Below are 13,233 nucleotides of genomic sequence, written 5' to 3'. Positions count from 1 at the left end.
GGGACGGGTTTTGCCCTCCCCAAACCCATAAAGTTCGGGTATTCCCCAAACCCATCCCAAATTCGAGCGGGGATAAAAAGGATAACCCCAAACCCATACCTAACGGGGATCGGGTATCCCCAACGGATTTTGGGCATCCCCGTTACGCTTCTTTCCACATGAATTTAGATTGTATTTTAGCTTTTTTTATTTAAAAAAAAAAGTTAAATGTCTAAAATTATTTTCTCTCAACAATATTTTTTTAAATAAAGAAAAAAATAGAGAAAATAGTTTGTTTAATACTCAAATAAAAAATATATGAATGTAATTTAAGAGATTGTTTAACCGTTTCTAATTTAAAAGATGTGTAATCTATCTTTTATATTATAAGCTTGTATACATAAGCAAACTCTAAACCCTAATTTGTTTTCCCTGTTTTCCCTCCATTTTATCTTGCAATTTTTATTAAAAAATAATACAATTTTGTCTTGATTAGGATTCGAACCCGCAACCCTTTAGTACAAAACAATATTTCCAACCACTATGATAAGTATATCAATTGTGATTAAAATTACGTGCAATAATTGATAAGCACCATCAATTTTAAAAGTATATCATATCAAAATTATTGTTGACTATATTATTCATCACGAAATATTTTTATGTCTTTCCTGATCAATGATTTTTTTTACCGGATCATAAATTTACAGAATAATTATCATATGAGATTTGGAAAGTTATTATGACGTGTAATTTGGAAAGTTATTATCACGTGTAATTTGGAAAGTTATTATCAAACTCAATTCTGCTAAATCAATTTTTTTTGCAATACAACCAAACACAACCATAGTCATGTCACTAATCACATTCATTATTTTGATTTTAACATTGCAGATTTAATATTAACCGATGATCAATTGATACAATATGCACTAGCAGACCAATTGTGATTTAAATTATGTCCACAAAGTGTTAAGCTCCATCAACTTTTATACGAAAAATTTCATACAACAATTAAGCACCATCAATTTTCATTGCACAATTTAAACAATTAAAAACCGATAATCTCTTATATTATAAGTTTGCTAACATAAACTAACCTTAAACCAAATTTTCCCCCTCTCATTTTCTCTTTCTTTTTATTGCAGCTTTATATTAAAAAAATACAGATTTGTCATCGAACCTGCATCTCTTACTTACAATAAAATCTTTCAACCGCTAAAACATGTACTTCAATTATGAAAGAATTTAGGAATCCTAATATGTTAACCCTGTTTTCAATAAATTTGAACGGCGGAATTAATCACAATTTTTATTTATTTATGGATGTCTATTTAAGTTTATGTTCTTGATTATGTCTTTAATTTTTTTTAACCTAATTATCATAAATTTTTTAACCTTTAGTTATCAACAATTTTTTTTTAATAAGTAAACAAAACGATGGGGATCCAAAATTATTTAAAAAATATATAAAATATAAACTAAGCACATAAACAAATATAGAATAATTAGTACATGAAATTCTCTATACTACTCTTATTGAAAATGCTCTTATCATTTTTGTATTTTATTTTTTATTGTTACATGTTACACCTAATTAGACCCATGCACCGCATGGGTCAAAGTTCTAGTTTTTTAGTATAAATGGGGCGGGTTCGGGGTGGATATCAATGTACTATTACCCACCCCAACCCCATCTTTTGAAATCGGGGAAAACCAAAACTCAAATCCAAACCCAGTCAACTCGGGTTTTCCCCGTCAAAATAGATATGGTTTGGGCTACCCACGAGTATGAGTTTTTTTGCCATGCCTAGCCATGAAGAGGATTTGTTTCTAATTCCTTGATGTTATTGTTATATAGTATATACATTAACAACACTTACAACATTTATTGTCACTTCATGACCTCTATTAAAATTGGATCTTGGTCTTACAACATAAGCCATGAAATTGAAACTATAGTAGTTATTTTTAGTTTGTGGAACCATGAAATTGAAACTCTATATAAATACATTGTTTTTTTGTTTTTTTTGCCAGGTCATATTGGGTAGTGTTGTCAAATTATGATTTTTACTTGCCATGAATTTTCATATTTGATGTGTGAGCAATCAAGTCAACACACATTGTCTGCACTCTATAGTATACGCCGAATTATAAGACAAAATCGACAATCAAATACCAGGGATATTATTGAAGTGGTATTAACAAAAAAAAAATGCTAGTGAAGGTATTAACAATAAATTGGTCCAAAGTATCCTTAATTGACGATGCATTTATATGTAGGATTTGGATTCTCTAAAGTCATAGTTTCTTAAATTTCTTAGTACATGCACTAAATTAAAGATAAAGTGACAATTATTATGAACTAAATTGATTGTTTACCATGTAGAGATATTCTCTTCCCCAGGAAAGCTAACTCAATAGAAATTCTCTCTCTATTGAATCCGCAGCTGTTGGTCTTGGTGGTAGCCGGTAGGGATATAAGACCAACTGTGGCCGTGTAACTCCCAATACTTCACCCCATGTTGCATCACTTTTAAAGTCTTCTATGTCAACCGTTTAGATAGGTTTCTAAAAACTCCTTTATTGTGATCACCTAAGTCAAAAAATGCTTGCTGCATACTCCTTCTCTCCCAAACTATAAGATCTCTTTGATCATTGCACGTATGGCAATATATAATTTTGATTACGAATATCTTTAATTGTGTATTAGTAAAAATTATAAAAATTTGATATTTTGAAAATATTCACCGAAACAAATCAAACAAGATTTTATACGATAATATTTGCATTTATATACTTTTAAAAAAATACGGTCAAAACAAGATATAAATAGTAAATTTAATCAAACTAGGTGGGACGGAGGTAAGTACTTAACAAAACTTGCAAAAGAAATAAGTTCCTGCTCCCCACAAATATTTAATTGTTTTCCCAAAATATTTAATTGTTACTTTAAGACACTATTGCTCTATTTGGAAAAAATAGAAAATGAGAGGAATAGGAGAAAAGGTGTAAGGAATTAAAATACTTAAGATCTTATGTATTAATTTCTGAAAGAGGTCAGTCCCTTACATTAATATTAGTTATTTCAATTGATTAGTTTCTGCATGTACGAGCAAAGAATTTTTTTGTGGTCAAGTAGTCTGGTGGCTAGAAAATTCATCTTAAAAGTGAATAAGTGGAGTGTCTCGGGTTCGAACCCTGACTCCTTCACATATAGTGCAATGTCCCTACCAACTGAGAGTGAGACCGAGCAAAGAATATTTTGATTTAAAAAAAATAAAAAAAATACCTTAATAGCTTTAAACAATTTTATCAACTTAATGCAGCATTGCTAATAGTAAATGAGCTCCCTCTAAGCCAAACATGGAAAACATTACACAACATAATTTCATTCAGTTTGTCAAGTGCTATCAATATTACAACCCTCCATACAATTTCCTAAAATAAATAACCTACCATCCCAAAAGAATAAAATTACAGGGAAAAAAGTTCTAAAAATAGACTATTATTAAGATACTTTACACATTAGCTATTTATCAGCATCTTTTCTGAATGAAAATAACAATTATGTTAACAAAAATATAGGAAATAAAAATTACAAAAGAAGAAAAGAATTTATATTATTAAGATGTTTATACTGCAAGCAAAGATGAGTTAGAACTTTCTTCCATATCTGGTGGAGGCTTAACATATTTCCCGATTACTTGTTGTCGATGTCGCTTCCGCATTCTATTCAATTTTTCTAAACTCTTTTGCTTCCTCTTTTCTTTCTCCTTGTGCCTTAAACTTCTTTCCCTCTCATATAAACCTTGCCAAAAAATTTCACCAGTTGATGGCCACAACCAGTGTCTATTAGGATCCTCGGAATCTGATAACTCTGCTAAGTCCTCGTCCATGTTCTTGAGTGTGTTGTACGAGAACCAGTTGATCCGCATTTGTCCTCTACGGTTCTTGAAATTGTGTTGTTCCTGCATTAGACCGGTTTCGGGGTTTACGAATACCATCCTCCTTGCGCTGTGGTAGGCCCACACGTTTACAAGAAGTTCAAGAACCCTTGAATAACAATGCTTATCCTGCAATTTGCGTATATATTTTTATCCATTTAGACGATGACAAAAAATAAGCAGCGAGATCACAGTTTGCTTGAAAGTATATTAATTAAGCAATTCTTAAAAATCATTTGAAGATGTATTGAATATTAACAATTCACCTTTGAAAAACTCAAAGGACAGTGTCCAGTCAAATGGTGCTCCTCGTACATTTGCGCATCCAATGCATCGACGAACATTCTGCACAGATGGTAGTTTACATCAGCCATTTAACTCTCAAACACGCTTATTTCCAATCACAGACATCCATTAATGAAACCGAGTGTACCTGGAGAACATCACAAACTCTAAAAAGGATCTTGTGGGTAGAGCCCAACTCGACATGACAGACCAAGTGTCACTGTCTACGGGCATGGGTGGCAAAGCATCCACGTCATCCTTTAATCCATACATTGTCCTCATTGCTTCTGAGAAAGCAGGTCTTCGCTCAAACACAAATGTAGAGAAAATTAAGCTTTTTGTATATACTCAAACTTTCCATATGCTTGTGACAAAACAAATAATCGGTTTTTAAAGGATCTTACTTGCAACCTCCTGCATTAATGGCATCGCAAAATGACCAGAAGTCCTTCTGTGAAGGGTTTCGCGGATCCGTATCCATCCGCACCCAGAAATATAGTGCATCCCCATCCCTTTTGGATTGAATGGCGTCTAATAATGCATTTTCAGCAGCTCTGGACAAAGAAGCCTGTTAAAACCCCACGACAAATGTCAAAAAAAACCCGAAAACGAGGATGATAAGATATTTAAATAACTACTTCTGTTCGAGTTATTTTCCCAATAATGTATGAAGAAGTGGTATACCTTCCTTGCTGTTGCTCTCCAAGACTGAAATCCAATCCAAGCATTTCTGTGTAAACGATCAATCCGGTTTGCAATGGCAAAGAAGGATCCAAAGTCACCAAGGACATCTCGATAGTAAGCACTGTTAAGCAATGGAAGACGAGAAGGGGCATCAAAATCATCTTTCCCGGGCCTTTTACCTTTGCTGGACTGTTAAAATACAAATACATTTCGCATTAAGATGAGTGCTGTATCATTATCGGTTATATTAAAATAATCTTTTGACCAATCCTTAACAATCTGTATCAAACATCAAGCTGATACAAATGGAAAGCTATTATTATTTGTATTGATAAACCTAGATTTGATTACATATGCACATAGAAACTTTACCAGGGAAACTCCGCGATAAAGAGATCTTTGATGTAGAAAAGGCCAGGATCCTTCTCCGAAGTACGGTTCATAAATGCAAAGTGGTTGTCCAGTCCGCTCAAGTTCTCCATCATCTCTTTCGTGCAAATCATTCTTTAACCTATCAGCTTTCTTCGCATTTCGATATACTTCCTCCCATGTTCCGTGTGACTGCTCCGTTCTATCCTTCAACTGCATTAAAGTTCAACACGGCTTAAGAAGCTAAGCTTGAAATATTAATACCCTAATTTTTTTTAAAGAATAAACCAAAATGCTCCTTCTAATCATTCTTCTCAATGATCCTCCAAGGTAATAAACAACGTAAGTTCTGAACTTTTTTATGTCTCATGATATCTAGAACGTTTACTTTTTCTATTCAATACTTTCTTCATTAAGTATTAGGAGGAAATAATTTGAAAATTCACTAATCTTACCTCCTCATCCTCTATCCTTTTTTTGGTAATAGCCATCTGAATATGTTTTTCGTCTTCCCATATCATATATACAAATGAGTCATTATCAGTAACATCAGTAGACGATCTATCTTTTCGTGAACGATTCCAACGGTCTTCGTATTTATCTAAAAATGTGTTGCTTCTCAATACCCTATTTTGATAGGTCGAATTTGGAACTGCTTCAAGCAAATGCCACTGCCACTTTTCTTTAACATGAGGGGATATTTCTGAAACAGCCTTAGGAGGAACAACCTCTGATGGAAGCTTGAGAATATTCTGAAGTAAAGTTGCATATCCATCAATTGCTTCGGAAGCCATAATGTTCTTAGCAGTTCTTCTCCCCATTGAGGCAATGTTCCGAGCCAGCGGTGATATTTTCCCTTTTGAGATCACCTCTAACATGATTTTTCTAAGAACTCTAATATTATCCTTTGGGAAAAGATAGCCGTTTACCCTGTCATCAACCTAGTTTATGGCGAACAAAACAGTCAGTAGGTTCCTTCAAAATACATAATATGAGAAACTTCAACTAAATGAACACTTCAGATTATTGTAGGAGACTTCAAATCTAAGATTAATAAAAGTACCGAGCAAAATAGAATCATCGCATGATGGTTATAGTAAAAGATATAGAGCAGGAACATACATATTTTCTGATCATAGAAATATCAGGAGCAATAATTGGTTTCTCAAAGCACATGGCTTTAATCAAAATCTCTGGAAAAGATTGTTCTTCAAGCAAGGATCCATATATCACAACATCTGCCGTGCCAAGAACAGACTCTGAATTCAAATCTCCAGCTATAAGCTCTATGGTCCCTTTTGGATATTTCAAGCTTCGTGCCATCGTCTGGCGAAACAGAATATAAGAAAATAAATAAACTATTTATCTATAAACTTTGAAAGGAAAAAGAAAAAGTGAAATGAAAAGAAAAGAAAAAAAATATACCTCAAGAGCAACAGTGTAGTTATTTGTCAACTCTCCACTATGAACAATGATCCGTAGTTGTGCAGTTGTATTATCTTTGCTTAAAGGGAAGTCTGCCAAAAGTGGTGATAAAGCCTGCAACACAACAGCATGCCCCAACCACATGCCCTTGTACAAAAATTGACTGCCGACAATTGCGATAATGACATCTTCTGGACTGTAGCCCATACTGATGCGCAATTTATCTTTCTGCAATGCCATAAATGCATCTGCTTCCAACGCTTCAGCAGGGGAACCAGGAATGACGTAAAAATTTCCAGTATCAAATGTGGAGTAGATCATCTGCGGAATTCCAAAATAACATTAGTTGAAATAACTAAATATGTCCTACTGTTATAGTTATAACTGTATTTAACTATGGTGTTTATGCCATAAAACTGAACTTCAACAGATAATATCCGATATGAAACTTATTTCAATCTTCCGAGTCAAATTTATTCTTGAATGATAAAGAAGCAATTAGCAATGAAAAAACTGTTTACCGGCAAGGCATAGTTTGGAAAGACAACAACAGATGAACGATTGAAAACTTTTCTCCAATCATTAAAAAGTTCAATCTGCCCAGCAGCAGTATATTGTCTTGAACGGTAACCAAGAGCACTGTCATGAATTATCCATATAAGTGGTACAGACTTGAATGGTTCCTGCAAAAAACTGTAACAAATAAAATCATTTGTGTTACTTGAACAAAGAAACTCGTGGTGCATTAAGTATTTAGGTAACAACAACAATTCAGAATCTTGACCTTAGAAAATAAAATAAGTATCATACCAAGAAAAGGCATTTCTGGCTTCAAGAGAGCTCACAATTATACCGTCGTAGCTGTAAAAGACAAACATTCTTATCAGATGCAATCAGAATGCTATTCGGACAAAAATCAGGATTTTCTGTCAGTAATATATTAAGAAACTCCAAACACTAAAGCAACACCACTGCACCATAAGGCCCCCTTTACTTTCTGAAAACATTTTCAGATTTCGTTTTCTAAAATTTATGTTCATTTTAAATTGCTAGCAATAATTGTGATAGAGAGGATATGGAAGACAGTCATGTCAGCGGCTAAAATTAGTTAACTTTGAATTTTAGACACTTAGTTTCTAAAATTCATGCAATCAGCTTTGTAAAAAAGTAAAAATTAGAATATTAGTCATACTTTAGCCAGTCTACAGTTTTGTCTGGCTTGTTATGATTATGAATAATAGTGATGGGAACTCTTAAATTTCTCCACATATTACGCCCCGGTCCATCTTCAAGTGAAAATACCTGCAAAGGATAGAGATTATTACTTCAACTAAAATAACCCTAATAATAATTAAAAAATTAAAAACAATCTTGTAAATGCTGAGGAGGTCATCATAACACTATTAAGGACTTTTTAATCTCGCTTTGATAAGGGGGTGGGTTGGGTAGCTCAACTGGTTTGAGCTAAGGGTTAAAGGAGTTAAGGTGTAAAAGGACCCGAGTTCAAGTCCCGGTAAAGGAAATAAAAAATACTAACATTAACAGCTAATTACTGACTTTGGCCGTTTCAAAAAAAAAAAATCTCATTTTGTGATAAGTCACTATATTCTTAACTTCATATTCATATTATAGAAAAACAATGATCATTTAGCGGGTTCCCTATTTCTTTTCTTTTGCCTAAACTCAAAAGCATATTTGCACCAAATATATTGTTTACCTGAATTCTGTAGCCAATCTCTAACAAAGCGGTGGCAATTGTTACCATTAACAATTGTTGTGAATCAACCAATAATTCTCCAAATACCTTCAAAAGAAATTGAAATTATACAACTTTAAAATTTCAAAGAGTATTAAAATATTAATTAATTAACAATAAAAGTTTCATTTCAATTTAAACAGATCTAAATATGTGCAATATCTGACCCATTTTACCATTCTCTCTAAGAGTTTCGAAAACTTCATCTCTGATGATATAACCATTCAAGTTCTATATGTCAGCTCATAACCACAATTATAGATACAACATTTAAGTTTTAGAGTGCAATTGTAACCACGTTTATTTGTAATTTCAAAGCTACCAGCCACTTCAAGAATCGTTGACTAACATTGACTATAAATGAACAGTCAAGAGTCCCGAGACTGTTATGCTTAAATCGAACATTGTTCAGTTATTTATGCCGTATGGTCAATACTTCTTACACTCATGAGATAATGCTGTCACCTCATAAACTCTGTCTATAAAAAATGTTTCAAAGAACTAATTTGAGTTTACCTTATAGCATATCCACTTACACAAATATTTAAAAGAGCTTAGAAAAACAGCTTATGAAGGGTGTTTGAGATAACTTATCTAGGTTTATCTTATGACCAATGCATTTATGTATCTATTTTGAAGAGCCTATAAAAATATGTTATGAAAGTATTTTGAGAAACAAGTCATCTAGCTCTAATAACGAGCTCTAAGTAACTAACTAAACTGTTTTTCCTCCATGGTCCATTTACATTTACTTATGTAGTTATCAACTATGGCCAATATCTCTTCTTCTAGTGATCGTGTTTTAATTGATAAGCTCCCTAGATATACATACATAGGTCTTGTGTGTATAACATAAGCTCTTATCATATCATATGACAAATGATAAAATAAAGTCAAATTGTTTTCCATATAAGCTATAAGTTGTTATCATGATGAGCTTAGGGATATAAGCTGAAAACATCATAAAGACGTGTCATAAGGTCTCCCAAGTGCTTACGAAGTATATAAGCTAAAATAAGTCAATCCGAACATACTCAGATACTCAAACACACACACATAGCATTGAACTTAATTCTACTTCAATCCTACCAATAAATAACAAACAAGAAACATTCTAAACTAACACCAACATATTCATTCTGTTCAAAATTAGGTGAACTAACCAATGCCAACTGAGGATTCCTGTAACCAACCCGCGTCCCCGTTCGGTTAAACTGATTCAAATCCTTAAACTTGTCCGAAATCCTAGACAAAAAAACAGCTTCCTCCTCACCAATGTCCAACACAAACCTCTCTCTTTTAGGTAAATTGTTCCAAGAATTCATCTTCACAGCTGAATGTTCCACAACCGAGACAGGAAGAAACATTTGAAACACAACAACAAGAAAAAGAAACACAAGAACAGCACAAATCCATTGAACATAATCTAGTTTCTTGAACAACAAACGAGAAAAACTCGATCTAAACCTTTGTGAAAATGGGTGTTTCTCTTTTTTACTTGAATTATGAATAGTACCAAATAAACTCCCTTTCTTCAATGGGATCGTTGATTCCAAAGAACCCATTTACACATTTACAAACCCATCAAATATTAAGCAAAAAAATTCAAACTTTATCAAAAACCCACATGCAATTAAGGGTACCCAGATAAAGGGTACCCTTTAATTGTTCAAAAAAATTGAACACAAAGTAAGTGAAAGTGAAAGAAGCTGAAAAAGACTCAAACTTTGATTTAAGAATTTTGGAATGAAGTGTGAAAATGAGGTAATGAATTTGTGATGTGGATTTGGTTTTGTTTGATTTGAAAGGTGAATATGAAGAAGTGTTGAGTGAATTTTAGTGGAAAAAGGAAAGAAAGAATGAAGAAATTGGAAAGAAACGAAGATTTGGCGTTGAAAGATGGAAAGAAAGAAGCGTACGCTAAAGAACACACTGCTGTCTTTGTGTTGTGTGAGCTAAACATGAAACAAATCTAATCTTAGCATCATAAATAAAGAAATAAAAAATATATATAATCTTAATTTTAAATACTATATATTTTTTATATTAAAAGAAATACTATATATTTTGTAAGAAAAATAAACAAAAAAAAAAACTTAATAGTTAAGTTTTACCATATTATGCCTCAAAACAAAAGCTTTAGCATATTAGTCATTTAATAAAATTATAATTTATTTTACAATATTACTTTTATTTGTTCATTATATCATTAATAATGTTATATTTTATTGAGAAGTAAGTATTATTTTTATTAAATAATAAAAATTAAATTATACTTTTATATTAACTATGACAAACCTGTTGTCGATCAAAATTTGCGGGTTGTTATACATCCAAAAAACATGTGTTTATCGTCTTCTATCTCGGTATCACACACGGGACAAATCAGATTATAATTGACATGTCGTTGTGTCGGTCAAAACCGCGTTGAATGACACCTTCTACACAACCACCAAAGTTAGTGACGCACTTTGTGAGGAGCTTGAACTTTCCAAATACTATTCTAACTTCCTGCCACATAGTGCATATCCTTACGAATAAAATATCTTATGGCTATGTTATATCCGAATTTAACTGAATAATACTCATTCCGCTCATCCTCCCAACACCACATTATCCTCTTTAACCGAACTAATAAGAGCGGTTGCAATAATCTCTTCCATTACCGAACCTATAAATAAATTACGGATTTTAGCTATATCTCATGCTTTATAATTCTCAACGATGACAGATACACACATTCCACTTGAGGTGAGGTGAGGATACCAAACGATCATCATTCCCTCGTAGCCACAAATCATTCATAATACGGATCTTGTCACCACTACCAATCTGCCACCTACACCAACATAAAAAGATTTGTTTTAATTAGTTTGGCCACCAACAAGTCCGAATTTTGAACGATGTTCCAAAATAAGATAAATGAAACAGTGGAATAAGTTTCTTTGTCAGAAATAAAATAATTTTTATGCCATTTATTATAATAAGTTTAATTTTCTACTCCGAAATAAGTTTAATTTTTTTTATATAAACTCCAATATATTAGCCTAAAATAAATTTAATTTCATTACTTTCTTATACCATTTATTAAAATTAAATAATTCTTGTAAAACAAATAAAATTAAAATAAACAATTAGGGTCATGCTATATATATATATATATACACGTGCATTTAATTAAAAAATGTGGTCACTTTTTTAAAAAAAAAAAAAAAAAAAAAAAAACTAAGAAGAGTGATCACACGTTTAGAATAAAAGATGTGGTTAAAATAGTTTCATAGAAAATAATATAAAGTTCTTTTTTGAGTAAGAAAATAATATAATATTTTTTTTTACTTAAGAAAATAATATAAATTTTATTTTTGACTAAAAAATAATATAAGGTTATAATTATGATTATTGTGATTTAAAAAAATTATGCTTATTGTACTTTTTTATTTCCCACTGTCAAATAAAGAAAAAAGATATTGGCAGAGTCGTACATATCTTTGTGAATGACGTAATAATGCCAGGAAACTAGTCGGTGGAAACAATAAATATTCTTCTGTAAAGAAAAAACAAAAACTTCTTATTGAGCATGCATAATAAATGTTTATTATTTAAAACATATTTTTTAAATAAATAATATTGTTCTATTTAAATTGACAAAGTGCATTGATGCAATATAAATTTAAAATCGCTAAAAATAAAAAAGATTAATCTTTGAACAAATATATAGTTTTTCTTTTTTTAATAAAAATAAATGGTATTCATTCAAATTAGTAGAGACTGTAGATCGATGTATAAATTTAAAATCACTAAAAAAAAAAGAATCTGCAAACAAACTCACGAGATCTGTATTAATAGTATAAAACGAAAAATTGCATTAGTCTATACATATTTGACTATATTGAAATGTCTGAAACATTCATGCATCGAATCTATAGTATTGAAAATACCAAAGTCATGGGAATGGATTCTCTCAAGTGTGATTTACACTTGAGAAAATAAAGTGTAATCTAACACCATCTAAATTCATTTTCTCTAAATTTTTATATGTGTCTCTCTCTTAATCAATGGTAACAAACCACACTTTATTCTCTCAAGTGTAAATTACAATTGAGAGAATCCATTCCCCAAAGTCATTGATTGGATCTGTACTAAATTGAACGTAATCTTTCAACCGGAAAAAAATAAACACCGCAACAAGATTGAAAAACAAAATACACCACATTAAAACGGAAAAATAAAATACACCGCACTATGACTGAAAATCAAAACAAACAATATTGCACTAAAAAAAAAAAAATCAACTCATATAGCATCCGGAACAAACATAATTCTGAATATTAAAATTTGCATGAAAACTAATACCATCAAATGCGTTTGTAGTCCAACGGTTAGGATAATTGCCTTCCAAGCAATAGACCCGGGTTCGACTCCCGGCAAACGCATTTTAGTAATAATTTTTTGCTTTTATGTGATTTTAGACCATACTCCCTGCGGTTTCACTAGATATTCCTCCATCTTCATACACGGATTTTGGTTCAAAAGTAAACATCATAAATCATAATCAATGTCACATGGCATCCTTTCCACCTCATATATTGTATGATTTTCATACATAGCTCAAGTTAAGTTATACCTAAAGGGAGCTCAGATGCACCTATTTATCATCCACACATCAACATTGGAGATAGTGATTGATCCATCAACCACTTAAGTGCTAATATTAATTCTACCATTTCCCAACTGGTACTGAAGGTCTGGAACTGATGTTAACAAGAGACACTTCTATAATAATACTAT

At 31.9% G+C, this 13,233-nt stretch overlaps 1 protein-coding gene and 1 non-coding gene across 2 annotated transcripts; one reads left to right on the top strand and one right to left on the bottom strand.

The window, feature by feature from the left end:
- Positions 1-3,355: 3,355 nt before the first annotated feature.
- On the bottom strand, positions 3,356-10,445 carry LOC123884920. The gene is made up of 14 exons (XM_045934147.1): positions 9,609-10,445; positions 8,407-8,493; positions 7,882-7,991; positions 7,500-7,550; positions 7,211-7,382; positions 6,690-7,010; positions 6,387-6,590; positions 5,720-6,205; positions 5,268-5,477; positions 4,896-5,084; positions 4,616-4,779; positions 4,360-4,512; positions 4,193-4,271; positions 3,356-4,055 (listed from the first exon to the last, which is right to left on the bottom strand). The coding sequence occupies exons 1-14, from the start codon at positions 10,008-10,010 to the stop codon at positions 3,615-3,617; spliced, it is 3,069 nt and encodes a 1,022-aa protein (XP_045790103.1). The 5' UTR covers positions 10,011-10,445; the 3' UTR covers positions 3,356-3,614.
- Positions 10,446-12,806: 2,361 nt separating this feature from the next.
- On the top strand, positions 12,807-12,878 carry TRNAG-UCC. Its single transcript has one exon. It is a non-coding gene; the product is annotated as a tRNA-Gly (tRNA).
- The last annotated feature ends 355 nt before the right edge of the window (positions 12,879-13,233 follow it).

This window comes from Trifolium pratense, linkage group LG5 (genome assembly GCF_020283565.1).
Source record: "Trifolium pratense cultivar HEN17-A07 linkage group LG5, ARS_RC_1.1, whole genome shotgun sequence".
Classification (NCBI taxonomy): Eukaryota; Viridiplantae; Streptophyta; class Magnoliopsida; order Fabales; family Fabaceae; genus Trifolium; species Trifolium pratense.
Note: the sequence above shows the minus strand (reverse complement) of the source record. Positions and strands in the feature narration are given on the sequence as shown.